The sequence below is a fragment of the Ochotona princeps genome, chromosome 2 (assembly GCF_030435755.1).
Source record: "Ochotona princeps isolate mOchPri1 chromosome 2, mOchPri1.hap1, whole genome shotgun sequence".
In the NCBI taxonomy this organism is placed as follows: Eukaryota; Metazoa; Chordata; class Mammalia; order Lagomorpha; family Ochotonidae; genus Ochotona; species Ochotona princeps.
In genome coordinates, this window is record NC_080833.1 from 12,949,106 (window position 1) to 12,976,693 (window position 27,588).

The 27,588-nt window shown below is 51.0% G+C and overlaps 1 protein-coding gene across 1 annotated transcript; it reads left to right on the forward strand.

The window, feature by feature from the left end:
• Positions 1-1,596: 1,596 nt before the first annotated feature.
• Positions 1,597-25,509, forward strand: PLA2G5 (phospholipase A2 group V). The gene is made up of 5 exons (XM_004592411.2): positions 1,597-1,787; positions 13,155-13,204; positions 14,639-14,783; positions 23,877-23,983; positions 24,618-25,509. Exons 2-5 carry the CDS (start codon positions 13,165-13,167, stop codon positions 24,740-24,742), a joined length of 417 nt encoding a protein of 138 aa, XP_004592468.2. The 5' UTR covers positions 1,597-1,787; positions 13,155-13,164; the 3' UTR covers positions 24,743-25,509.
• The last annotated feature ends 2,079 nt before the right edge of the window (positions 25,510-27,588 follow it).

Here is a 27,588-nt window from a genome sequence, read left to right on the forward strand (position 1 = left end):
ATTAAAGATACTGAAAGCATTGACTTTCCTACGAACAAACAAAATTAAAGTTTGGCCTCAGCAATAAACACCATGTAAATTAAAATCCTAAGTTTAAAACCTAAGAATTTAGAGCCAATACCTTCACCATCTCAGAGTTATATAAAAATTTAAAGGTTTATGCAATACAAGGCATCATACATGAAATAGGCAGATAAATGACATGTTCACAGAAGGTATCTGAGAGGTATATGCACTGTGAAAGAGTGTTGTCTTTCCCAATCCCCTGCCTTCTGGAAGCAACTAATACAGGAGCCCACAGACTCCACCAGAGTAGAGCAGGGGAGGACCAGGATGGAGCTAGGAGGAACAGGCCCAGGTCAGCACAGGTACCAGCAAGCCATTCATCAAAGACTTCCTAACAGTCATAAAGTGCCTGAGCTGACAGCCAGGGACAGCAAGTGGAAACAGCAGTACTCAGCGGGTGTTTGCTGTAGCACTACGAGGGGTCCTGCTTGGCACATCTGTTGAGGGATGCTTGTGGGGGAAGACTAGGAAAGTAAGACATGTGCATTCCACTCCCACCTGAGCATTAAACTCCTCAAGGACACATACTTTGCTCTGTTCGTGTTTGACTGTAGCTCAGTGGCCAGGCTGCTACAAGTGCCACTGCTTCCTCCATCCCCCCACCCCTCCAGAACTCACTTCCAGAAGCTTCTTGGCTTCCCTGAGAGTGACTCCATTAGCTCCCGCCTATGGGAGTTCCTCTTATTGGCTTTCCACCTGCACCCTGGGACTTGTCCTCCCCTGTCTCCGTGTCTGTCTTCCTGTTCCAGCCACAGCCCAGGAGATCCTGGCATGCAAATGGTCAAGATACTTAGCAGGCAGGCTAAGAAAGTTCTGAGCCCAGGGCCGAGGTGGGATGACAGAGATTACAAAGCCCTGCAGTGGCTCGGGCCATGACCTGGATAATTGAGGACTTCTAGTCACCCACACTGGAATGCTCTGAGTGACCGCCCAGCTCCTGTGGTGAGAGAGCCAGCTCCAGGCTGGGGTATTGCCGGACTTCCTGACTCTGTGCAGGGCCCCACTTGGCAGAAGCTTCTCCTCCTCTCCTCCGGGCCCGTCTGCATTGCCGGCAGGTCCCCAGGCTGCTGCAGGTTAGGAATCCTTGCACCCTGGCGGGAAGCAGGGAGCCATCAGGGCCCAGGGTGCCAGGCTGGCCCACGCAGCTGCTCAAGTGGGCAAGCCCTGGGGAGCAGGAGCTGAGCCAGGCCAAAGAGGTCAGTTACCGGGGAGGGGGCTGCACAAAGCTGCTGGACAGAGAGAGGTGGGAGCAGGTGGGCTCTGCCATGATCCCGAGGGGCCGGAGGAGGGTGGACAGGCTAGACATTTGTCACAGGGCCTCCCCACAGCTGCCAGGCTCCAACCTTGTGAACTGCAGTGGTTCTGAAGGAGCCAGACCATGGGAAAGTAGGCTACTGCAGAGAACATTCCTGAAACTTGGTGCATACACAGGGCAGGGCTGTGGCAGGGGTGTGGCGGGGTGATTAGAAGCTATGCTGCCCTCCACTGAGTGAACCTTGTCTGGATTTCTCTTTAACTCAGATCACAAGAAAACATTCCCTTGTGGGAAAAGACGTCGTCAACATCCGTTCCTGTAACCTCGGGGAGGTATTTCAGGACCCATGGAAAGGAATCCAGACCTAGGTTAGAGCGGTTCCCAGCCAGCCTTAAAGAGAGCTCTCCTTGCTTCCTCCTGGCCTGGCTCTTTCTCTGGTGGTCTTCTAGCTCCACTCCTCTGGAAGGTAGGCTATCCCTCTGCTGAGGACAAGGGTCTTCGAAAAGTGCAGGGATGTGGGAGATGAACCCACCTGCCATCCACCAAAGGATGGACTCAGAACCAGGAAGGAAGCAGAAAGTGTTTATTTCCCACCGTGACTGCTGGTGGAAGCGCGCCGTTAGCCCTCCCGAACACAGGTCTTACCTCTGGGTTTTTCTTGGGTGAGAAAGTTGGGAGAAACAACCTGACCCCAGATGGCAGAGCCCAAGGCGGGGTGGGGTCATAGAGGAGTGGGTGCCTGAGCAGCTGGGAGAAGCAGGGTGTGTGTGTGTGTGTGTGTGTGTGTGTGTGTGTGTTGGGGGGGTGGTTGACTGGGACAAGGGCACACAGGGAGGGGGCCTTGGGGCGGCAGCAAAGTCCCCGAGGGTGCTTTTGACAGCTGTTGGTTCACACTGATACCAGGAACTGGTGCCGACAGGGTGATCCTGTGGTTACTGATCCTAGACACGGGTGGGGCATTGGTTACATAAAAAAGCAAAGTAGGAGAGCTGTGCAGACAGCTCAGCTGTTCATCTCTTGTGGGGTTTCCTACCCCCAGCTCCCTCCTCCTTCCAAGCCCCCTCCGCAGGAGTGGCTGCACGAACCACAGCTGCACGAACACTAAGCTCTAAGTCCTTAAAAAACAAACAAACAAACAACAGCCTTGAGTGCATTTACCAGGGCGATGCCTGCAGTGAAAGAGGTTGCATGTGGGTTTCAAGACCTGCTTGTGCCAACAGCAGCCATGAGTGCAGAGTTTTCCACTGTCCTGGGTGTTGCTACAGGTCCAGGGTCCAAGACAGGCCTTGGCGTGAAGCAGGGCACGCTAGGTAGCTGGGAAATGAAAAGCAAGTCATGTCTACCAGGAGGAGTGGGGGCTCGGGGAGGAGAGAGAGCCCAGGGAAAATAGGTGGAAAGGGGCCGAGAGGACAGCGGCGCAGGGGAAGCGATGGGAAGAGACCGAGCAGCAGGGAGAGAAGGGAGAGCTGGGGTGACGGGGTATGCAGGGAGAGGCAGATCCCGGGGTGGAAGTCGAAGAAGCAGGCTTCTTCCCAGGCAAAACATGGGGAGTATGTGGCAGTCTACACAGCTGGGGAGGGTGGCAGGGCCGTATGGCATCCGGGAGGGGCAGCAGGCACCTCTGACTACAGTAGGATGTGCTTTGTGCTGTCACGGATGTCGGGAAGGTTGACACAGGAGAAGGGGCAGGGGAGTGGGGAGAGCCATAAACACTCCCCAGGAGGTATCACGGAGGGCATCTCAGAAGAGGTGCCTCCCACTCTCAGGTCCAAGGCGAAAGTGTCAAAGCTATTTTGGGTGCAAAATGACGCTCCAGACACCGTTCCTGTGTTCCCTCCCTCATGAAGGAAGGATTGCAAACTGTCAAGGGTAGAGACTGAAGGACTTGGCTGGTGTCAGTGTCCCTGAGTAAGCCACATGGGACTCTGTCCACGGGATACACTCAAGAAATGAGACAGATGGGGGTGGCCCAGCTCCAGCTGGGATTGTGCCAGTCGGGGCATGGGCTGTCCTGCCTGCTGCAAAGGTGAAGGGACAAGGCTGCTTGGAAAGCAAGTCGGCTTTGATGAGACGAAAGTGGAGAACGCTCTGGGCAGAGCGAATGAAACACAGACAGCAAAGCTGGTGGACACAAAGCGCCTGAGTGTGAGCAGCCGAACTGGTCACACATGTCAAAGGTGAAACAACGTGCTCTCCCTCGCAAGCCAGAATCTGGGTTTGCGTCTGTAAGCCAAAGCCCTGCGGAGGTGTGGACACAGACCCCATGGCCAAACAGGAGCTGCTGCCACTGTGCCACTGGGCACCTCCTGGCTGCCACCAGCACAGGGTCATCTGTTTATCATTTTGTTCTGTTTTTTTTTTTAAAAGTTTGTTTGTTTGAAAGACACAAATGACACAGAAAGAGGAGAGAGATTTTCCACCTGCTGATTCACTCTGTAAGTAGCTACAATAGCTAGGGCTGGACCAGACCAAAGGCAAGAGCCTGGAACTCCATCTGGGTCACCCACAAGGGGGGCAGGGTCTTGAAAACTTAGACCATCTTCTGCCGCTTTCCCAGGGAGCTGGACTTGAAGAACAAGGACTTGTGCTCCCATGTGGGATGCTGGCTCTGCAATCAGTAGCCTAACGCACTGTGCCACGGCGCCTGCCTTTGTGAATCCTGACAAGAAACCCCCACGTGATAGACAGCTGAGTCCTGGGTGGGGCTGCTGCTCCCTCTAGATGTCTGTGATTGCTTCATGCATCCCTTTGTCTTACAAATAAGCATCAACCACCCAGTATATGTGGATGGTGTGCTGTCAGCTGAGGCTGTAATGAAAAATGATGTGAAGGAGTCTCCTACTGCCAGGCTAGTGGAAGGGATATAAGCCTTAACCACAAACATAGGAAGGAAAAAAAAAAAAAAAACAGAGTGACTCTCCGTAGGTAATCAGGGAAGGCTTTCTGGAGGAAGTGTCTCTTGAGTTGCAGGTTCAGGAGCTCACAGGTTAGAGGCTTGGGGGTGTGAGAGCAGGCTGCCTGAGAGCACAACCCGTCACGGGTGGCCCAGCTAGGGGGGTATCTGAGCCCACCCAACCCAGTTTCCACTCAAAAGATGTTATCTGCAGCACCTCTGGACATGACTCTGGCATGGATGAAGTGGCAGTGGGGTGACAGTGCACCTACCTGCTGGGCAGGGAGCACAGAATATTCATGGCTCTCACCGTGTCCCAGGACAACCAAAGGGCTCATAATTCTTCTTGCTTTTGTTTTCATCCTGATAAAACATGATTTAAAAATCTGTGATGGGCCTGGCGGCGTGGCCTAGAGGCTAAAGTCCTCGCCTTGAAAGCCCCGGGATCCCATATGGGCACCGGTTCTAATCCCGGCAGCTCCACTTCCCATCCAGCTCCCTGCTTGTGGCCTGGGAAAGCAGTTGAGGACGGCCCAATGCATTGGGACCCTGCACCCACATGGGAGACCCGGAAGAGGTTCCAGGTTCCAGGTTCCCGGCTTCGGATCGGCGCGCATTGGCCCGTTGTGGCTCACTTGGGGAGTGAATCATCGGACGGAAGATCTTCCTCTCTGTCTCTCCTCCTCTGTGTATATCTGGCTGTAATAAAATGAATAAATCTTTAAAAAAAAAATCTGTGATGGGAGAATGGCACTGTCGCATAGCATCACAGGCATCCAGTATGGGCGAGAGTTTGAGTTCTGGCTGCTTTACCTCTAATCGACCTCCCAGCTAATGTGCCTAAGAAAGCAGCAGAAAATGGCCCAATTGCTCGGGCCCCTTCACCTATGTGGGAGAAGCTCTGGCTTTGGCCTGGTCTAGGACCCAGGAACCAGTCCTGCTGTGGATCCCATGATCTGTTCCTGTGGGGAACACAGTGACTCCTTTCTCCCTGTGCCTGCTCCAGAGGTGTGGGGAGAGCTGGGCTGCTCCTGGTCACCTACTTTTTTTAAGGTTTATTTATTTTTATTGCAAAATCAGATATACAGAGAGGAAAGACAGAGAGAAAGATGCTCTGTCCATTGATTCACTCCCCAAGTAGCTGCAACTGCCAGAGCTGAGCTGATCTGAAGCCAGGAACCCGGAGGTTCTTCCAGGTCTCCCACACGGGTACAGGGTCCCAAGGCTTGGGCCCTCCTCGACTGCTTTCCCAGGCCACCAGCAGGAAGCTGGATTGGAAGCAGGGCCACCGGGATATGAACCAGTGCCCATGTGGGATCCCGGCGCATTCAAGGTGAGGACTTTAACTGCTAGACTACCGTGCCAAGCCCCCCCGGTCACCTTTAACCACCAGGCTGTCAGCCTATTGGCTGGGTCCAGACACCCCCTCGCCTCCCAGAAGCCTACACTCATTGGCACAGCAGTAGGCATAGCCCTCTGAGCACGATCTTGTAGGAGCTCCCGCTTCTTGCCATCCTTGCCAGAGAAGGCTACTGCGTCTGTGCTGTGCCTGGCGAGGGGTCTGGGGCCAGACAGGGTGGCTGGGCTGTGTCCTTGTATATGTCCCCTGTTGGTGTCTTTATACTGCACTTGGGTCATCTTGTTACTGATCGAGAACATTCCAGGATGTAGTCGGGACATAAGCCCCAACTCCTTAGCCCAGCATGTCCTGCTGCTTGACATCTGCCCCCACAGACTATCTCCCCTCAGGCTTTCCCATCATTCCTGAATTCCACTAACACTTAAAAGTTTTTGTTCCTGGGAGTCACCTGGCAGGGGTCGGTGTCTCCCTGTGTGTCTGAACACCTGCCATGGATCAACTCTGATCACAAAGTTGAGGCAGGCAAAATCATCAGCAAACCGAACCTCATCTAAGGTTGCACAGCTAAGTGGTTCCAGAGTGAGGAGGGCTTTGGAACAAGAATGAGGTGGCGCCAGGAAGGACTAGAGTGAATGGTAAATGTACCATGTGATGATTTTGTGTGACATCTCAGAGGCAGACAAGCTCCTTGTGGGAGGAGAAATGATCATAGAAAGCCTCCTGGAGAAGAAGACTCACTAGAGATTGGTGATAGTGAGGCTTGGGCAGTCCTGCCCTACGTGCCACATCCAGGGAGATAATAAACCATTTGGCAGGGCCAGGATGTTTCAGCAGCTTGGTTCCCAGGTGTCTGTGGCTGCCCTCCTGGGACGTCAGCTTGCACTTGGTAAACCCAGCAAGTGCTGGAAACAGGTTTGTGGGATGTTTCATTTTGTGGGCGCCTACTTTGGGTCAGACATTGCTCTGGGCGCCGGCGCCATTGGAGAGGCATGCTGCTCTCAGGTGTCTCTGGGGTGGAAGGATCAGCCCTCACTCACTGCCCTGTGCATGACTGCACAGCAGTGGGACTGGGGTGCCGGGAGGGGATGGGCTGCAAGGGCAGTGGTTCTGGTTCTGAGGCTCCCAAGGGTGGCAGGCTTGGGATATGCAGTGGGGTGTTATCCATGAGGCTACTTCAGCAACTTTGCAGGAAAATGGAATCAGAAATTTCTTTAGATGCAGAAACTTTTGCAATCCATGCATTTTTTTTTCATCATCTCCTTTTTTCCCCTGAACCCTTTGAAGACTTCTCTGTGCATGGATCACAAAATACTTTTTAGTACCCAAATAGCTCATCTTCCAGTTCCACGTCCTTGTGTGGGTATGTGTATGTGCCTGTGTGTACGTGTGTGAATAATTTGATTTCAAGTATAAGCTGGTGGGAAGGGAGCTACAGCTGGGGAGGTCAGGCATTCACTCAGCAAACCCTGAACGTCTACTGTGTGCCCAACCAGGGTACCTGAGGAGGGGCAGGCATGGTGCCCATGCGCAAGGAGTTCTCAGTTTACTGGCAAGATGCGGTTGCCAGAATTTGTAATGAGCATCTGTTAAGCGTCAGGTCCTGTGCTGAACCCTGTGGGAGATACATCTTCAATGGTCCACTCAAGAGATGGACTCTGACTCAGGAAGTTCAGCAGACATGGAACTTTAGGATTGGTTTCACAATATAAGGTTTCTAATGAGCAGGTGCATGCGAGCCGTTACAGCAAGGTGTCCCAGCAGGCAGGGCCTTCTTGTGGCTCCTTCCTCAGTAGCTGAGTACTATGGTGTATAAGATCTTCCTGGAAGTCACATAAACTACAAAGTGACCTTTCTCCTTCCAGCCCAATTTCCTCTTGTGAGCTGGCTGGCTACTCAATACCCTCAGATTCGCCTGGAGAGTTTTGCTACACCTGCGAGTCAGCTCACAGTAATTTTCCATTTTGTGTTGAAAATGGACCCCAGATTGCTTCTGACAAGCTCTGGGAGTGATCGCAGTTAGCTGGTGAGGCTGGCTCTAGCAGCGTCCTGTTTTGCCATGAGCAAACAGAGTCCCCCTTCAGCAACTTACTCCGGGGACACAGGGTGCCTGAGGTGAGACCCAGCTGAGCGCAGGTCTGGCTGGGAGCTCGGGAGTTTGCACCTGGCCTTGCGCCTTCTCGTTCTGTGTTCAGCCACTCCTTTACTGAGGGTTTCTTGTCATCTTGAAGTTGGCACCAGACATGGGTCAGCCCAGGACATCTGCTAAATGCCTGCCCAGAAACAGGAGGGAAATCTGGGCTGGGGGCAGGGGATGTGAGGAGGAGGAGGGAAGAGGCTGGTGAGGGCGGGTCCTGGGAGCACACCTGCATCCAGGCGCTGGCGGGATGTGGCTACCGGAGCAAGGGAGGACCACTCCACACTACACCATGACCTTGGCCTTGTAAAGTTGCAGGGTGAGTTCTAGAAGGAGAATGTGGTCTGTGTGTTCTGGGACCTGACGGGTGGGACCCCGCTACCCAGGCAACCCCAAGGTGAGAGAAAGGGGAGCAGGCGGGGAGGATGCCCAAGGGCGCACTCAGGGGCACAGCTGGAACCGAGTGAACAGTAGGCAGTGAGGAGGAGGGAGGCCCCTGCTGCCTAGAAGTTCAGCTTTTGGAGAAAAAGGAAAGCAGAGCGAGGCCACAGGAGGCCAGTGAGGGCACGTCTTTGCTTTGGCTTGGTTCAGTTTGGTTTTGTACCAGCGAGACAGAAGAGAACTGGCAAGAAGCCATACAGAGCGCAGGGTTTGGGGGGAGGGCTGTCCCTAGTACCCCACCCCATGCCCAGCCATAGATGAGCAGACTTCTTCTGTAGCTCCCAGGGGTCCCCCCAGTGCCAGGGAAAGCCAGTGGTGGGGAGAGCAGTGATTAGGCCTGGGGGCTTGACGGAAGTGGCCAGTGAAGAATAAAAGTAGCTGTCCGTGTCCTGAGAAGACATTCTAGCACTGACCTCTCACTCTTCTGCACCTGTCACACAGGTGTCCAAGCCACCAACATCCACAGATCCCACACTGATTCTCAGAGGCAGGTGAACACCCTCTAGCACCGAGGGACCTGGCCAGGAGTGGGGAAGCCACACATGGCCCCATCTCATTGTATGATCGCTTGATTTTAGAGACACAGAGAGAAAGAGAGAGAGAGCTCCTCCTGCTGCTGGCAACAGCAAGGACTGGGCCAGGTTAGAGCCGGAAGGCTGGGACTCAGTTCAGGTGTCGCAGGTGGGTGGCAAGGGCCCAAGTACTGGAGCACAGCTGCAGGAAGCTGGATTGGCGGTGGAGTAGCTGGGACCGAAACAGGCGCTTCCCTGTGGAATGAGGGTGTCCCAAGCCCCAACCTGACCCCTGCACACAATGCTCGCCCCCTCTTGTTTGTTTTGTTATATGTTTTTTGGTGACTGTTTTATTATGTGTATACAATGTATATTATCCACCTGGGAGGCTCACATTTCCATTTCTTTAAGGTTTTGTTCCTCCAAAGTTCTATTCATATATGGTAGTTGTGGATGCTTTTGTTGAGTGCATTTCTCACCAAGGAACCTTTGGGTTTGGGGAGTCTAGCTTCATGTTTCTAACAAAGAAATAGAGACATATAGGAACCAGCTTGGGTTACACAGCTGCCAAGTGGCTATAGCTTTCTAGCCACGTGCCTGGTGTTTTGCTCTTCCCCAAGGGAAGAAATATAGGAGTCCCCAGGGGACTCAGAGGGAAGCACTCGCTGGGGGAGGCAGGGGGGACTCGGGAGGCAGCCTTTCCAGAGTGGCACTCTCACGGACTGCCGAGGCACCCCAGCCTGGGCACAGCAGGGAGAGGGCAGGGACAAAGCATCAGAGCATGTCGCATCCGAGCAGGTGCTATGCCGCCTGGCTCCCATCACTGCCCCCCTGCTCATGCTGAGTCAGGGGCTGGGAGAACCAGGGGACTGGTGCCAAGGACCAACTGAGGCGGAAAGGAGGGATGGAGGGAAGGTCCTGGGTGGAGGGTGGCTCCGGCTAGACCACCCTCCATGTCTCTCCTGTACGTCACCCATGCCGTGAGCAGTGCAGGAAGTAACTGTTTATGAACGTAGGGATGGAAAAGTCCCCAAGGGTCTTGGCACGGTGGAGTGGGAGTCGGGGAATCTTGGAGCAGGCCTAGGCAGGAATGTGGGAGGCGGCCAGAGAGGCCCTTAAAGCCAGCCAGTCCTGGTTGCAGCCTCTTCTCTGGCTGGAGGACATACAGAAGGTCTCGCAGGTGAGGGGTTCAGTTCCGGGGTGGCGGGGGGAGCTGGAAAAGTAGACCCCTGACCCATCCAGTGCAGGCACCAGGTCTGGCCCTCCCTCCCTCACAGACTGAATAAAGGGCTGGGGTGTGTCTTAACACAAAGGGCTCAAGACCTCTGGTCTCGCTGGGCCAGGAGACCTGGTGTGCAGGCCCTGGCAGGTCAGGGAACTGTCCCTCACATAACCTGGTGTCCTCATGGCCTCCGGCTCGTGGACTTCCATCCGTCTGTCTGTTTCCACTCATTACCACAGCCGCTACTCCCGTGGAAATGATCTGTGGTCGGCACATCCCTTTCTGTGGTCACTTGGGTAAAAAATAGCGCCGGCCACATCCTTCCCCTGGGCCCGCCTGGGGCTCCTTGGGCAGTGCCCGCATAGGGCTGCCACCTCCTGCGGGCCAGGCGTGTTTTTCCCTCTCTGACTCCTTTGCAGGGGCCCCTGCTGCTCCTTCACCGTGACAGCTGCACGCCCAGGTGTCCTACGCTGAAGCTGGGACATTGGTGTTATTCGGCTACAGGGGCAGGGTGGGGCATCAAATCAGGAAATGGATGATGTCTCAAAGATAGTTCATTGCTTGGAGTTCCTGGGACAAGAGGGCTGGTGTGCAGGTCATGGGCTCATAGGCACGGACCAGGGTTGGCCAGGAGGCAAGAGCAAAGGCTGACCCAGGGCCTCGGTGGTGAGCCTCTGTGATTCCTGAAGGAAAACAGGGCAGGGCAGATCAGGCAGACAGTCTGGGCAGATGGCTGGTTCCGGTCCTGTGTGATTCAGGGCAGGGGAAGTGCTGGCTTGGTATGTTAGATGAGAGAGGTAGCTGGTTGATTCGCACATGAAAGGCCCACTCTCTGGGTGCATAGGTGAGTAGGAATTGGCCAGCCTTTGAGGGGCCATCTCTCCCTGGCAGCAGGACCCCAGCTTGCCAAAGCATCACAAAATACAGAGGTAGAGAATAGGTTCATGGTACAGAGGCAGCCAGTCAATAACTTATTCATTCAATGAATCACTGATCTAAGGGGCAGACACTCAACCAGCAGGTGTATCTGAAGGTCCTGGGACTAGTTTAAAGAGACTGGACAAAACCTGGCACCATGGAGGTGCCCATTGAGGGGTCAGGAGGACACGGGGAAAGAAGGGTGTGGAAGGGTAGAGCCTAGAGCTGTTTGAAGCTCTCAGAGCACAGGGCAGGAGTGGACAGAACGCTCAAGAATGTTCTTGGAGCTGGAAAAGCCACTGGACAGCATCCAGTCCAGTAGGCTGCGTGTGACTTCTGTGTCACTGGATACAGTGATGGATAAATACTAATGAGGCCAGTTTCGTTTTTCATACCAGTGCACACATATTGGGTCTACTTTTTCTTTATTTTTCTTTTTCAAACATTTATTTATTTATTCATTTATTTAGAAGGTAGAGTCACACAGAGAGAGGGAGAAATCTTCCATCTGTTAATTCACTCCCCAAATGGCTACAGTGCCTGGAGATGGGTCAAGCCAAAGCCAGAAGCCAGGAGCCAGGAGCCAGGAGCCAGAAACCTCATCTGACTCTTCAGCACATGGTACAGGGACTCAAACCCTTGAGCCAATTTCTGTTGCTTTCCCAGGTGTACCAGCAGGGAGCTGGATTGGAAGCAGAGCAACCGGGACTCAAAACAGTAGCCATATGGAATGCCAGGGCCTCAAGCAGCGGCTTCACTCATTACCGCACCACGGGGGAGCCAAGGTGCCTGAGGCCCACAAAGCCACATGGAGCCTGAAAGCCCTGGCCTTTCCTGGCGCTGCATTTTACTCCCTGAGCCTCTCGGCCTCCCCTACTCTGCCACACACCCTAACCCCGTACAGCTGGGGGTACTTCTCCCAGGGTGGGAATGAGGGGGTTGAATCTGCCCAGCTCCTGCCCCCAAAGCACTTGCAGGGACACCTCGAGAGCAGACGAAGCAGTTGGTGGTGGCACCTGAGACAGCAATGCCTGCTGCCTCCACGCCCCCTGGCTGCTCTCTTTGGCCAGGATCCTGTTCTTGCCATGAACTGTGACCTCCACTGATGGCTAGCTAGGTTCCAGCAGTCTCTGCCACCAACCCACACCTCCAGATCTCTCCTGGGTGCCCCGCCTACTTCTCTGGGTCCTTCCAGCCCTTCTCTGCTGCTGGGCAGCTGGCGGCTCTCATCTCCTCCAGCTCTGGTGGGGACAGTGTCCCTGGAATGCCCCTTGTGCCTGTAGACTCCCATCAGGTCACCTTCTGGAAGTTGCGTTAGATACAATACTTCCCAGGAGATTCATTTGATATATTTGAAAGGCAGAATGACAGAGAGGAGGGGGAGAGACAAAGAGGAAGATCTCTCATCACTGTTGCATTCTACAAATGTGGGTAATGGCTGGGCTGGTCCAGGTGGAAACCAGTAGCCTGGAACTCCATCCAGGTTCCCGCTGTGGGTGCAGGGGCCCAAGCACTTGCACCATCTTTGGTTCTTTCCCAGATGCATTAGTAAGGAACTGGATGGGAAGCGGAGTGACTGGGACTTGAACTGGTGCCCCTATGTGAGGTATTGGTGTCATAGATGGAAGCCTAACATGTTGCACCACAATGTAGGCCCTGCTGAGTAACTTTAAAAAGAAAAGAAGTTTGAGGCCAGTGCAGTGGCCCAGCAAACTAATCCTCTGCCCGTAAGCACCGGCACCCCATACAGGTGCTGGTTCTAATCCCGGCTGCTCTACTTCCCATCTAGCTTTCTGCTTGGGGCTTGGGAAAGCAGTCTAAGATGGCTCAAGTCTTTGGGTCCCTGTATCCATGTGGGAGACCGGGAAGAGGCTCCTGGCTCCCAGCTTCGTATCAGCTCAACTCTGGTGGTTGCAGCATTGGGGGAGTGAACCAGCCAATGTAAGATCTCTATATCTCTCCTCTCCTCTGTAAAATGTCTGCCTTTCAAATAAAAATTAATTTTTTAAAAAAGTGAGATTTATTTCAAGTGGCCTCATCTGGTGGCAGCAGATGGCTTGGGGTATCACGTGGCATGGGAAAGGACATGTCTGTGTGTGTCTGTAGACTCCGCAGCATCTCACAGAGGAGCCCGGACTATAACCCACTGCACACGGCCCGCTCCCTTGAGATAGACACATGAACCCCTGGGGGACACTCCAACCCTACCCAGCACCTGTTGATTGCTCAACGTGAGGGACAGCAGAGGGACGGGCAGACCTGGTGGTAGCCAGGCAGGTGCTGAGTGGGAACTGAAAAGTCCACTAGGACTGAGCGGGGGGTGGAGGTGTCATGGACTGTGTTTCTTTTCCAGCACCCCCGAGATGAAGGACCTCCTCACGCTGACTTGGTTCCTGGCTTGTAGTAAGTGCTGGCCCCGTGACTGCTGCATGGCCTTCCACCCTGTCGCACTAAAATGGCGGGAGCGGAGACAGCATTTGACCTCTGGCTCCTCACTCACTGTGAAGCACAGACAGCAGCCGGAGCCTTAGTTTGTCAGAGCCTGCACCACTCTTCTGTTCCAGAGAGACGAGGCCATGGACAGGGAGGACTGGGATGGGGTTCCTGGAGATGGGTGTCAGCAGGCTCAGGTTGCAGGTCCCATGGGCATAAGGCAGGCAATGTGTGGGCAGCAGACTGCAAACCAGGTAAGGCCAGAGCGTTACAAAGAGATGAAAGTGAAAACCAAGACCCCTCTCAGTCTCTGTTTTCTGGGCCATTCTCTGTCCAGGTCTGGCTGAGCCTTCACATCCCACGTGGGGGCCACCTGTAGCCTGTGAGGTAGCCAGAGCTGACGTTTGCCCCTTTTCCTTCAGTCTTGGAACGCAGGACTCCACCGCTGCCAGCTGTGTACTCCGTGCTGGCTTTCCAGGTCTCTGGAGCCCTGGGGAGGAGTTGATAGGAGAGCCGGGGACTTGCTGGGAATCCCCAAACAGGGCACTTCCTCACCTGCCAATTCTGTGTCCTAATTTGCAAGATGAAGTTCCTGGCTACAGTGACTTTGGGGCTGGGTAAGGAAGATTGATTTATCTGAAAGACAAAGTAAAACAGAGAGAGAGAGAGAGAGAGAGAGAGATCTTTCATTTGCTCTTTTACTCCCCACAATGATTAATTACAATGGCCAGGGCTGGGCCAGACCTAAGCCAGGAGCCTGGTCCCTCATCCTAGGTGTCCCATGCAGGTGGCAGGGGCCCAGTTACTTGGCAGCTATCTGCTGTTTTCTCAGGACGTTAGCAGGAAACAGAATTGGAAACCGAGCGACTGCGCCACAACACCCATCACTAAGGATCCCATCCTGATTTAAGGCTCTATGTCTTTTGAGTAAGAGTCTGTGCCCATAGAATCCAGAAGCCCGTAGGAGCAAGGGGTCATGCCAGGAGAGACAGGAAGCCCCTGTGTGCCAGCTCCTGAAGAGGCCAAACGAGTTACTCCAAATACTTCCCAGGCACTTACGATGTGTCTGCCACTGAGCTCAGCATTCACACACTGTGTCTGATTTGGACCCTTGCAATGCTCTCAGAGGCAGGCGCCATTGTAGGTCCCAGCTTCCAAATGAGGCCATTGAGGCTTGGCAACAGGAAATATCCTATTCAACATCACACTTCAAATTAGAGGTGCAGCCAGGATTTGAATCCTGGTCTGCTCACTTACCAGGTCCCAACACAGCCCCTTCTGCCATCTTGCCTACCCTCGCAGTTGGTCCTTGTTCCCCCTTCTGAGTCCCAGGGCGGGAAAAAAAGAAAGGTGGCACTGGGCAGGGTTCCCCAGGGTCATCTGAGCCCATTGACTTTCTTTCAGGTGTGCCTGCTGTGCCAGGGAGCTTGCTAGACCTGAAGTCCATGATCGAGAAGGTGACCGGGAAGAATGCCCTGACCAAGTATGGCTTCTACGGCTGCTACTGTGGCTGGGGCGGCCGAGGGACCCCTTTAGATGGCACCGATTGGTAAGCTAATTGTAGACCTACCTCTGGGGCTCTGGGCTGTGGAATCACTTGATTCCACAACAAATCTGAAAGAGGAGTGTAAGGGCACCATTTTATACTTAAATCCAAGACTTGGAAGAGGTCAGCTTCTGCTGCTTTCCCAGACATATTAATAGGAGTTGGGTTGAAAGTGGAGCAGCCAGGACTTGGACCAGTACCCGTATGTGATGTCTGTAATGCAGAATGCCACAAGGCCATTAACCTCCAGCTTAAAGTCTTAAGGCAATCACCAAGATTCATTGGGGGATGGCCTGATGGGGTGCTATGGTTCTGCTCTACCCTGCTGCAGCTGGGGAAGCTCCATGGGCTCGATGTCCACTGTGCAGAGGGCTCATTCTTGTTCTGCTGCCACTGCCGACTGGGGACTCATCTGAGCTGCTGGCTGCAGCCTCCTTTCTGCTTGCTTGAGCCTGCCCAGGGCTCTTGGAAGGTCTCATAGTAGTGTGGATGTTCTTGGCGCTCAAGAGCCAGTGTCCCACGCCCACAAGACGGGATACGGAGTCTTCACGTGCAGCCTTGGTTTTGTGATGTCACGTCATTCTCATGGTGGGGGCAGACACAGTGGCTTGAAGAAAGCTCTTCCTTCTCTTGAAGGGAAGTGCCAACGTTCTAGAACAAAGGGAAAGTGGGAGACCTTGTTCTTTCGAAAACACAAGCTTCTGGGTCAACCCTTCTGATTCTGCTAGGCACGTGTGACGACAGCGGACAGTGGAGCAAATGGAAGGCAGATGGCTGGGCCCAGAGTCTTGTCGTTGGAGTGAGAGTTTATAAATAAGCCGAGGTGCAGGGTAGGGAAGGGAGAGCGGGAATGAGCCATGTGGAAGTGGAATACAGTTGGAAACACTGGTGTGAACTCCTGTTTAGCTTAACATAAATGCAGATGGCTACATAGGGAAATATGTATATGTGGGTCCTTCCAGAAGGTTTTGACAAAATAGTAAAAAGACAAGTTTATTTAAATTTTTAAGAAAAAATCGGTGCATAGGTTTTCGTAATATGCAGTTTCCATGAACATCTGAAGAGCCTGCATGGGTTCAGCTGTGCACAGACATGAGTTGCATAAACCTATTGCTCTATGCTCTGTCGGTGGAAAGGGCCCCACCTAAGTGACATCTCAGCAGCCACAGGCACACTCGGGGCCTGGATCGAGTAGCACTGTCCTTCAGGGGAGGAACCAAAGGTGCCTGAAGAAATAGTCAATTCTCAGACTCAGGTAGCAAAATCACAGAGGAGAAAATAGCTGCTTGTCTCACCAATCAGAAGGAAGAATGCCCAGAAGACACAGTGAGGCAGAATCCCGCTTTGCACAGGGGTCTCGTGGGGTACAGGAGCCAAGTGAACGGGTTCCCAGGAGCTGACACCAAAACAACCCGAACAAAAGAATAGCATCACTCTTAGTTTTAGCGCAGGGAAAATGACCAGACAAATCCCATCGTGGGGGGCAGCTGTCAGAGACCTTGACCAGGATCCCTGCACACCGTCAATGTCATTGGAAACAGGGCGAGAGTGAGAAATTGTCACAACTCGAGGGGATCTAAGGAGATGAGGTGGCTAAAGTGTCATGTGGCACCACAGAGGAAGCAAAAAGAGAACACTGGATAAACAGTAAGAAAATCTAAGTACCTATGGATTTTTACAATGAATGAAAGAATACTGATCAACTATTAGTTAATTGGCTAATAATCAGTTGTTTGTGTATTAATATATAAAAATTGGTTCATGAATTATAATAAAAGAATCAAATCATTGTTAGATGTCAATAGCGAGGGAATCAGGATATTTTCCCTGTATCATCTATAAATGAAACATTTTTGGACATAACCTGTCTAGCAGAAGTTTGTTTTTTTTTCCCAGATGGTGGTTTAATGTGCATCACATGTTGATTTCGGGATGGAATTTCCTTCCATTTTATGTCTCTGCCATCTAGTCTGGGTGCAGAGTCTTTGCCTAGATTGTCTCCATTCAGCTAGGAGATAGGGAAAGACAGAACTTGTTCCATGAGAGACATGGACTCACTGGCCAGAACCTAGCCCTGTTGCTGCACCAGCTGCAAGGCAGGCTGGGAAACCATCCTGATCCCAGCAGGAAAGAGTGGTCTGGGAGCTGCCGGCCAGTGGGGGTCCCACTGAAAGAGCAAGGGAAATCTCAGTCATATTACCAGGTTCATCTTCTGCCACACCTTGGCCACTGATGGGTCTTGGCTACAAGGCCATATCTGAAGTTTTGCTCCTATTAGGGATGTCAATCTATGAAATAATCAGAGAGAGACAGAAATTTTCCAAATAATGTTATTTGGGAATAGTAGTACATGGCAATAGGAACACATAGCGTCACAGTAAACTCTGCAGGTGTCCAAGGAAGTTGAACAAAACAGATGTTTTCATTGGCCAAAAAAAAAAAAAGTGATGGGAATTGTTGCTTGGATACCGAGCTATTGGTCATGAAGACTAGAGTCAGAAATCAGATTAGCTCTTGGTGAGCCCTGGTGGCTATGCACCTGTTCTGGGAAGAGCATCTTTCCTGAATAGTTAGAGCTTTAGGAATATGGCAGATTTGTCATAGAAATCTGCACACACTCCATGCAAGGTGCACAAAGCACAGGTGTGTGCTGTTTCCTGCAAGACTTCGAAAGGGCCTTGGCAAAGCTCTTAGGCAACCAGGCGCCAACCCTTCCCTTTGCCCTTTCCAGTTCTGGTTAGTCTGAGCCTGACAAGAAGGATCTCACCTGGGTATCAGAAGCTTTCACATTCCCCTGCTTTGATCATGATCTTTCTCAGGAAGGATCACTGATCAATTGTGACCAGGTTGCAAGTGTCCCTCAGTGCTGTCCTGGTTGGTTGGGGTCACATCAGGGGGCTAGAGATTGATGGATGAAATTGATGTCAAGAACATCAAGGAAACCTGGGAGAGGCTCCCAGCCTAGTCCCTCCAGGCTCTCTGGCTCAGCCTGACCCTGTCTGTTTTGTAGGCTTTGGCCCTTTTCCCCAAACCCTGGGCACAGGTTGCATTGTTAGGAGTTAATCACAGGGATTTCACAGCTAACACACATAGTTTTTAAAGGAAATAATGGCCCTCTCCTCCCCACAGACACAAGAGAAGGAAAAAAACAAAAAGCCTGAAGCACGTGTCCCACCCACTTTCCTCCACCCTAATCAGAGGCCCCTATGGGCAGGCATCCCTCCCAACTAAGTAAACAATATTAAAAATAAAAGATTTTTAAAAAGTGATACAATTATACCATAACCTCAGCTTTTGCCTGATGATTTTGAGCCATGAATCTAAGTAACCAACTGAACAAATAAAATAACCAAGAGGAACTAGGTGAGTTCCTCGCACAGGTTAGCTATGTTTTTCTTAAGTTTTATTTAGTTGAAAGGTAAAATGACAGAAAGGGATTGAGAGAGAGAGAGATCTTCCATCTGCTGGTTTACTCCACAAATGATTGCAAGGGACAGGGCTGGGCCAAAGCTAGGATTCTGGGACTCTATCTGGGTTCCCATATGGATGATGGAAGCCCTAGTCTTTGGGCAATCTTCTGCTGTTTTCCTGGGTACATTAGCTGGGAGCTGAATTGGGAGCAGAGCAGCTGGGACTTGACCCACTGTTCTGATATGGGACACCAGCCTGATTACAACCTGTTATACCACAAAACCAGCCCCTGTTGCAGACTCAGGGCATGCTGTCCACTCTTACACAGTTGAGTCTTAGTTTCCCCAGAGGGACTTGTCCACGTACCATACACATTTTCTTATTTAATTCATGGATCATCTAGACCAATCATTTAATATCCCACGACTGAGCTGAGAGAGGATTATTGAAAAGGATCATTACCATAATTCTAAACCAAGAGTAAGCAGTACAGATGTTGCCAAAATTACACATACAGAATCTCATGGGTTAAGTGCTCCACTGTGGCTTTTGATTGTGAAATTCTGATAATGACATTATCCTGCCATGTAAGAAAGGTAGGGATAGGTAAGGAAACTTCTGAAGAAATTTATGGTTTATTTTGATATGGAGTCAGGTTCTGTTGTCTACGCTTCATCCTGGCTTGGAGTTCAGTTGTGTCTGGCACCGCACCACACTGTTGTTGTAACCAATGCATCATGGATGAGGTGTCTTTCTGGAAATTTACATGATTTTGTTCAGTTCCAGCTTATTGTTTTAAGAATGGAGCTGTTCCTATTCTTAGTTGGAGTGTTGTAGTCACATACTAGAGAAAACTAGAAGAATTTAGAGTTCAGTCTCATCTACAGGTAAATAATGAAAAATGCAAAAACAAGTAACAGAGCTACAATCTAATTGCAAGTGTGGTATGGTAGTGTGGTTTTAAAAATTGTTTTGTTTATTTGAAAGACAGAATGATACACAGAGATCTTCCATTTTCTGGCCACAATGGCTGGGGATAAGCCAGACCTAAGCTCAAAGCCTGAAACTCTATCTGGGTCTCCAATGTGAGTGTCAAGGGCCACTGCTTTCTCAAGCATGTTAGTAAGGAGCTGGATTGGAAGTGTAGCAGCCAGGATTCATTGGCTGCTCTGATATGGGATGCTAGTAGTGTAGGCAGCATCTTAAGCCACTGCACCACAACGCTGGTCCCAGCTGTAAGGCTATTATTGTGTTTTGTTTTAATGGGGTTTTTTTAGACATATGTGTATATATATTTTCCTGAAGTCATACTGATTTTTACCAAGCATAAACAAAGATAAATAAATTTGGTTTGAAAATGACTGTAGTTTGATCAGATCTGATTTGGTTCTTTACATATGTACAGTAAGAAAAGTGATTTACCATAATAATGATTTCAGATATAGGATGTTCCCCAGGCTAGAAAGCCAAAACAAGGCAAGCTTCATAAGTGACCTGAAGCAGCCGATCTCCTGAGGTGCCTGGACCTGCCAGGAGGTGACAGTTTTTTATTCCTTTCCTGGAATCCAGAACTTTCATGAGTATCTTAAAATAGAACCTCCTGGTTCTAGCCAATGTTTCAATTGTCTCCTGCTATAAAGAAAGCAGGAGCTGACTGAACCCATGAAAACAACCACTGTGCCACTAGAAAGCAAACCAGAAATATGCGTGCAGATATAGGCATATTAACATATATTGATTTTTGGAGTAATCAAATAGGAAGACAAGTACTTTACAAAAATGCCATTAACTATGGATAGTTGGAGAAAGGTTTCTCTGAATGTAGAAAATAAGAATGTTTAGGAATCAATTGTGTTTTCAATAAAAGACGTAAAATTCAATTTATCCGTCCATTCAGTCTCACATAATTCATTCTTGTTCTGTTTGATCTCTGTTTACATGTTTACAAACTCACTGGTTTCTTTAGCACTCGGGAATTTTTGTTTGGCCCATTGATCTTATAGGTTTCAGTTTCCTGTGTTCAAGGGAACTTCGCAGTCTCTTTTCCATGACTTAGAATAGCCATGGAATTTTTTTTTTAGAAGTTTGATTTGTTTGTTTAAGAGAGAGAAAGAGAATCCTGCATCCATTGATTCACTGCCCCAATGGCCACAACAGCCAGAGCTGGGCCTACCTGAACTATAGTTCTAGGTGCTTCTTCCAGGTCTCCCATGTGGGTGGCAAGGGGATTAAGCACTTGGACCACTCCCTGCTGCTTTTCCAGGCTGTCAGTACGGACCTGGAATGAAAGTGGAGCAGCCAAAACAGGAACTGGCACTCAGAGAAGACGACAATGTTGCAGATGGCAGCTTATTTACAACACCACACGCTGCACTCCCCCCCCACACACAGTCCCCCATGGTAAAAATTTTCGAAAGGTTTAGTAAAGAAAATTTAGCATCACTTCATTATTTCACAATGCCTCATGCACTCCAACACAGCCAGCAAGCCTAGCTAGTTTACCACCTCCACAAGGTGAAAGAACTTTCCTTTGAGTTTTTCTTAGAAGGGGTCCGGCTGAAAAACATATCAAAGTGAATTCCGAGTCAAAAAGACTTAATTTAGAACTTAGATTCATGAGGAAGCCTGCTAGCAGAGGTTCAAGGTTATGACACACTTGGTAAAGGTAGGATCACCATAATAACAGCCACTCACTCCACCAGCGTGATCTTTAAACGATTAAAGCTAAAAGCAAAGCAAAGCAAAAGCCACATTAGCTCTTCTAACTTCCAGTTTGACCAAGCTTTCAAAAATCCTAATACAGACAATGGGAAATATTGATGTTGTCCTGATAAACTGCCATATTTTCGCTTTCTTATTCAAGTTTCCAAACGATAAAGAAAACTCACCAGTGACAGAACTACTTCTCCTTAAATGGAAGCTCACTTGGGGAACTCAGAAGTCAAACCCACTGAAAAAGGGTTTGGATGAACTGGGAACAGCAAGGGTATCAGGATCCTGAATGACTAACGTTAGAGACAAACACGAAAGCCAGGACCCAGGTCAGGGGCATGCGTAGCAGAGGCACAAGCCATCACCTGCCATCTTTCCAGGGGACTGAGCAGGAAATTGGACGGAGAGTGGAGGAACCAGGGCTCTCACTGCTGTTCTGGTATAGGTAGCAGACGGTGGCTTTACCCAATGCCACACAATGCTGGTCCCTGGATTTATAATCCAATGACCTTTCTATCAAATCCTGAGAAGTGAGTGTGTTTGACAAAGACAAGCACAGCCCTGGCAAAGCCAGGCAATAACACACACTGGCAATTCAGTAGACATCAACACTTTGGTTTTGCCAAACAAGTTAAAGGTAGCGCGTTTATCAGAGGGTCCTGCAGGTTGTATGAACCGAAAGGCGTTTGGGCTAATTTCTGTGTACTTTCAGTAGGTCGAGATGTTCTTAATTTCTGACATGGAGATAAATGTCCCATGTCAATGAAAAACAGATCTCCTAGAGATCCACAGAAGTGCCACATGAAGCAAATAGAAGTTCGTCTTCATCTCATCTGTGTCCTTTTGTTTCCATTTGGCATCGCAGGTGGGCATCTGGGAGAGCTGATTTGCTGGCAGTGGAGGGAGGAAGGAATTTGATTTTCTGCCAGCTTATGTCTGATCTCTTAGGCTCTCCTCCCCAGGTCAGGAGGATTGGGTTGTCCAACTTGTGATGGTTCTGCCTGGGTCGGAGAATTAAATCTAACCTAAGCTGGAGTAACGGGAAAAGCAGAAGATGGGTGCATTGCTTGTGTCCTGGAAAGAAAGCCTCCTGTGGAAATGTGAACCACAGAGAGCAGGCGGGGCCTGGTGCCAGCCTGCTGGGCTGTGTAGGGAACTGTCAGCCATGAGTGGATGACTGCGTATGCTGGGGAGCCCGGGAGCTTTTCACCGTGTGTGCACTGCTTCTCGGTCTCCAGTCCTTGCCCTAGAAGGTAGGGAGTGGGTGGCTCTTTTAAAAGCAAATCTGTTTATGTGAGAGACAGACAGCGAAAGAGTATGGGATTTTTTTTTTTTTTTTTACAAAAGAATGCTGTCTCTGCAGGTGCCGGCTTCCTAAGTGCTCTTTGATAGGCCAGAATAGCACAATTTCACTTTTGCTTTTGTTTCCTCCATCTGGAATTTCCCTAGAAGCTTCACATTCAATGCTGAGCTTGTCCCTGTGGACAGAAGAATTGGGCTAGCACATGATGAATTATGATGAGAAAAAGAAAGAAAAATAAGTTGGGAGGGAGTTCCGGGGACAGAACTTTCCTAATTTTGACTTAGAAGTGCATGTTCTGCAGTGAGGCGATTTTTTTGAACCCTGAGTGTAATTCAAAGCCCCAAGATGCTCGCTGAGATGTGTCCCATTCCAACCACTTGATCTCATCCTTGGGCTCTGTTGATTTGGTGCTAGGATAAACAAGCGCTCAAAGTTCAAAGGATCCCCCAAATGCTTGAAGATACACCAGCTGGGCTCCCCAGAGGGAACACTATCTTGGCAATCCTTTGAATTTTGAGAAATGAGTGCAGCCAGGAGAGGAGCGGGAAGTCTTGAGCATTGGAGGCTGACTTGCAGCACGGTTTCAGCTGCGACCTGTGACACTGGCTCCAGACCCAGCTGCTCTGCTTCTGACTCAACTCGCTTTTACAGCGCCTGGGAAGGCTGCAGCCCGTGATCCCAAGAGCGTGGGCCCCTGCTGTTGAAGCCATTTAGGGAGTGAAGCAACACATGGAAGTCCACGTGCTCGCTCTGTGTTGTGTCCCTCCACCCCCACTTTCTGTCACCCTGCATTTCAACGAAATAAAGAATTAAATCTTTTGCAACATATCTGAACCTGCAGAAGTTGAAATCCACCAAGTCCTCATGGACAAAGGTGACACTCTGCCCAGCAGAGCATCTGTCATTACTTGTCCCAGAAAGGGCTCGCCAGGAAAGAGAAAGCCTTTATAGTCCCTAAGAGAGCAAGGTGCTTTAGGAGGGCATTGCAGAAAGCTGTGGAAACAAATTGAAAGGTGACTTTATTTTGGTGTAACTATAACATTTGAAATACATACATAGATTTTCTATAATATGCATTATTTCATGATAATTGTGAAGACGCCCTCTTGTGGAAGGTGTTTTTAACTAAACCAGATTGGTAGGGAGCCTCTACCAAGAAAGGGGAAGAAGGGTGGGGTGGTTCAACCCCAGAGAAGACTCAGCAAGCTGAGAGGGGTCAATTCAGGGTCAGGACTGCACCTGCCGCCAGTGCCCACTCCCACTAGGGGTGGCTTTGTCTCGGGCCTCGCTTGTGCACACCTGCTCTGTCAGCAGTGTTCCCGGGGACCCAGGGCAGGGGTTGGCGTCAGCTTGTGGGTGCAGGTATCATTGCCAGGCAGGTGTAACATACTGGGCGTCTCCTCTGAATCTGTGCAGGTTAAAGATCCACCTTAGTACAGAAACCTGTGCATGCTGTAGGCAAGGTGTACAAGACCCTGGGTGTATGTCATTTCTTGCGTAGTTTTAGGATGTCCTGATCCCAAACAGGCACAAATCTTTTTTAACAGCCTGGCCCTCATTCTGAGTGTGTCTGACAAGAAGAATATCATCTTGATGCCAGTAACTTTCACAGGGACGAAGCAGGAGAGGGCGGCTGCCCTCCTCAGGGTCTGAGTCTCTTGCTTTGACAGGTGCTGCTGGGTGCACGACAGGTGCTATGGGCGGCTGGAGGAGAGATCCTGTAACATCCGGACCCAGTCCTACAAATACCGTGTTGCACAGGGCCTGGTCACCTGCGGTAAGCCCCTGCCTTCCCCCACCCCCACATGGCTGGATCTCTCCTGCCCTCAGGTCAGCTAGCCCAGGTGTGGAGAGAAAGAGTTGGGGGACAGTGTTGGGAGTCAGGGGAGGGTGAAACTCACCCCTAACACACACAAGTTGAGGTCTTTCAGTTGGTCCTCCCCAGTGTAGCCTGGAGTCAGGCTGGTTCGCCCCACTTTACAGATGCACTGAAGCTCAGAACCTGCCAATGCATGGTTGGAGTTGGAATCTGGCCTCAGGCCGTCTGAGTTCAAAGCTAAGACTGGAGATTGTGTCTCCATTGTGTGAGTTCCAGTCCCACTAGCCCAGGAGGCTGTCTCCACCATAAGGCTCTGAGCCTTCAAGGCGGAGGGCATGCGTTGCTTCCTGAATCAGATTGGGAGCTCCCCGAGGTCAGCAGCTGGGTCTCCCTGAATCAAATCCTAACCAGGCAGCAGCTATGCTTCTTCCATTGGGTTATGTGTTCCCCATAACTTAAGGGAACTTCCATGAGATGGAAAGCTTCCTGGAGCAGGAAGCAGCCTGGGGAGTCTGCAAAGACAGGGTGTGCAAAGACCCTGTCCCCACGGCCCTCCTTTTTCCTCACCCTGCTCTCCGTGTCCTGTCTGCAGAGCTGGGGTCCTTCTGCCGGATGCAGCTCTGCACCTGTGACCGCAAGCTAGTCTACTGCCTGAAGAGAAACCTCTGGAGCTACAACCCTCACTACCAATACTACCCCAACTTCTTCTGTACCTAGATGCTCTCCACCAGCTCCGTCCTGACCCCGACTTCATCTGCCTGCTGACCACCAGCCAGGGTCCCCACAGCTCAGACCTCATCCGTTCTTACAGGACACAAGGCTTAGGGAGCCCCAGGGCCATGCTTTCCTCCATCGTGGGGAGCCTGTAAGAAGTGATTCTGGTCCCAAGGCTTCAGTTTGGCCCCACTGGAACTTGGAGCTCTCTGCATGTACTCCAACAACCAACTCCGGTCCATGGTGCCAAGTTGTCTTTGGAAGCTCAGCCTACAGCCCATGGCTCTGCTTTTCCAGAGGTGTTCCAGCAAGAAGCAAGGCACTTGCAGACACCTGCCAGACAGACGCTGAGTGAAGTCCACACCCAGGCAGAGGAAGCCACATGGGCGTTGTCCCATGCTGCTGGCATTGCCTGAGCCTCCCTCCCTGCTGCTGAGCCAGGAGCCCCATCCCTGGGGTCCTCTTCAGTAGGAACCCTTGGCCTTGTCTGCCTGTGTAATGCCAGTTGTGGTGGTCGTGGCCTTCAGACAGAGGTTTTCAAACTCCAGCTCTGGCTTTTGCTGTGTGACCTTGGGGGTCATTCCCAAACCTCTCTTTCAGTTGCTTTACAAAGACCTTATGTTCTTGGCAATACAAGGTCAAGCTCACGAAGCCCACTTCTGTGCCCGCTCATGGGATGCTGAGCTTCTGGATGGCATTAAGCAGGAATTCTTACACTTAACTTTAGCCAAAAGGCCGAGAAGCAATGGGTGGAAATTTTTAAAACTAGAATTCAGCTGTTGAGCGTTCTGGTAGAGCCAGTGAAGCTGCTGCCTGCAATGTCATGTTTCTTTATGAGAGCTAATTCAAGACACAGCTGCTCCACTTCCCACCCAGCTCCCTGATCATGCTCCTGGGAAAGCGGTGGAAGGTGGTTAGTGTTCTTGGGCCCCTGCATGTGGGCAGCCTGGAAGAAGTTCCTGGCTCCTGGCTTCAACATGCCTCAGTTCCAGCCATTGTGGCCATTTGGGGAGCGAACCAGCAGGTGGAAAACCTCTCTTTCTCTCACTTCTGACTTTCAGATCAATGAATAAATTTTAAAAAGAGGACAGAGACTGCAAGCAGGTAGCTCGCCCTTTAAACTAAATGGTGCTTGTGTTTGAAGCCTTCCAGAGGTGAACATTTCTCACTGACGTGACTAAGATTCCCTTGAATACACTCATGTTCTAGAGAAGTCTGACGTAGCTTTAGACTCTAACAATGCAGCAGAGATGGGACTCCTATGTCTGACTTGCTCATGCGATTATTAAAACCAAAGGCATTTCCAGATCTAACTTTGAATGGGTATGTGGGGGAAATGGGGAGCCTTGTCCCAAAGCCATTTCTCTCCGATCACAGCGTTCTTGATGGCAGCTTCCCCCTCTTCCCATGAAGATCAAGGGGAAGGTGAGGTGCAGGCTGGCTGGTTCATTTGGCAGGAAGGAACCTTGGGGTCCTTCTCATTGGAGCTCACAGCTTGGAGTTTCCACATTGTGAATGACATTGTAACAAGAGCAGGCTAATGTGGATGGTGCTGGAGACAACCGTGCAGACTTCAGAACCCCAAGTCACTCAGCGGAGGCTCCAAACCCTAAGCCCTGGCCATTACCCCATTAGCATCAACTCCCACCACCAAGGGAGAAAAGCGGACATAGCTATCCTGGGAGGCTTCCCTCGGAGGACTCCCTAGAAGGCAGCTGGCTTCCTTCTCTGCTCTAACTGCTTCTCTAGAGGCCTGGAGCCATTCCTGGGAGCTTGGCCTGGCTGAGACTCTGGGCTTTGCCCTGCATGAAGTGATCCCATTGGCATCTTCCATGGCTGTTGGACCCGCCTTGTCCGCTCTGGGCAGCCCTGTGAAGCATGGACGTGAGTAAGCATGGGCACTGGGAGAGACATTTTTGCAGCTACCCTGATCTGCCTCTTCCTCGGCCAGTAGTAAGCAGGTCGGAATGGGGGTGTGATGGTCAGGGAGGCTGTCCCTCTCAGAGCTACATGGCTCCCCTTCTCAGCAAGATACGACAGGGTCCGGCGCTCTAGCAGGGTGAGTTAAACCCATGCGAGTGCTGGTTTGAATCCTAGCTGCCTCACTTCTGGTCCAGCTCCCTGCTAATGTGTCTGGGACTGGTCTGAGTGCTTGGGTGCCTGCACTCACACAGGAGACCCAGATGGAGTTCTGGGGTCCTGGCGTCTGTGTGGCCCAGTCCTGGCCAATTGTAGCATTGTGAAAATGAACCAGCGGATGGAGGAAATCTCCTTCTATAGATCTCTATCACTTTCAAATAAGCAAATAAATCTCAAAAGATACTGCGATGCACAGACTTCGCCTCACTAGCCAGATCTCCGTATAAGAAGAGAAAAGAACCCACAATCCGTGGACGGATTGCCTTAGGTTCTTTGCTGCAGTCTGCAGTTGAGCTTCCAATATAAATGTGTTCCTCCAAATGTATGCAGTGATGGCAATGATCCGGTTGCCTTTAGGGAGGAGGAGGAAGGAGAGGTTTGCTCCCAGCTTCCACCGAGTTGAACAGGGGTCAGACAGAAGCCCACCAGTCCAGACAGAAGGAGCGCAAGCAGAAAGGAAATGATGCTGGGCCTGATGCAACAGCCTAGTGGCTAAAGTCCTCATCTTGAATCCACTGGGATTCCATATGAGCACTGGCTCATGTCTTGGCTGCTCTACTTCCCATCCAGCTCCCTGCTTGTGGCCTGGGAAAGCAGTGGAGGATGACCCAAAGACTTGGGACCCTGCACCCATGTGGGAGACTCAGAAGAAGCTCCTGGCTCCTGGATTCAGCTCCAGCTGTTGGGGCCACTTGGGGAGTGAACCAGTG

What these genes read in the sequence shown, in the direction of transcription:
- PLA2G5 (XM_004592411.2), top strand. Translation starts at nt 13,165, where the DNA reads ATGAAGGACCTCCTCACGCTGACTTGGTTCCTGGCTTGTA. An exon ending in GACTTGGTTCCTGGCTTGTA is followed by an intron (nt 13,205 to 14,638) that starts GTAAGTGCTGGC and finishes ACTTTCTTTCAG; the next exon opens with GTGTGCCTGCTGTGCCAGGG. An exon ending in CCTTTAGATGGCACCGATTG is followed by an intron (nt 14,784 to 23,876) that starts GTAAGCTAATTG and finishes TTGCTTTGACAG; the next exon opens with GTGCTGCTGGGTGCACGACA.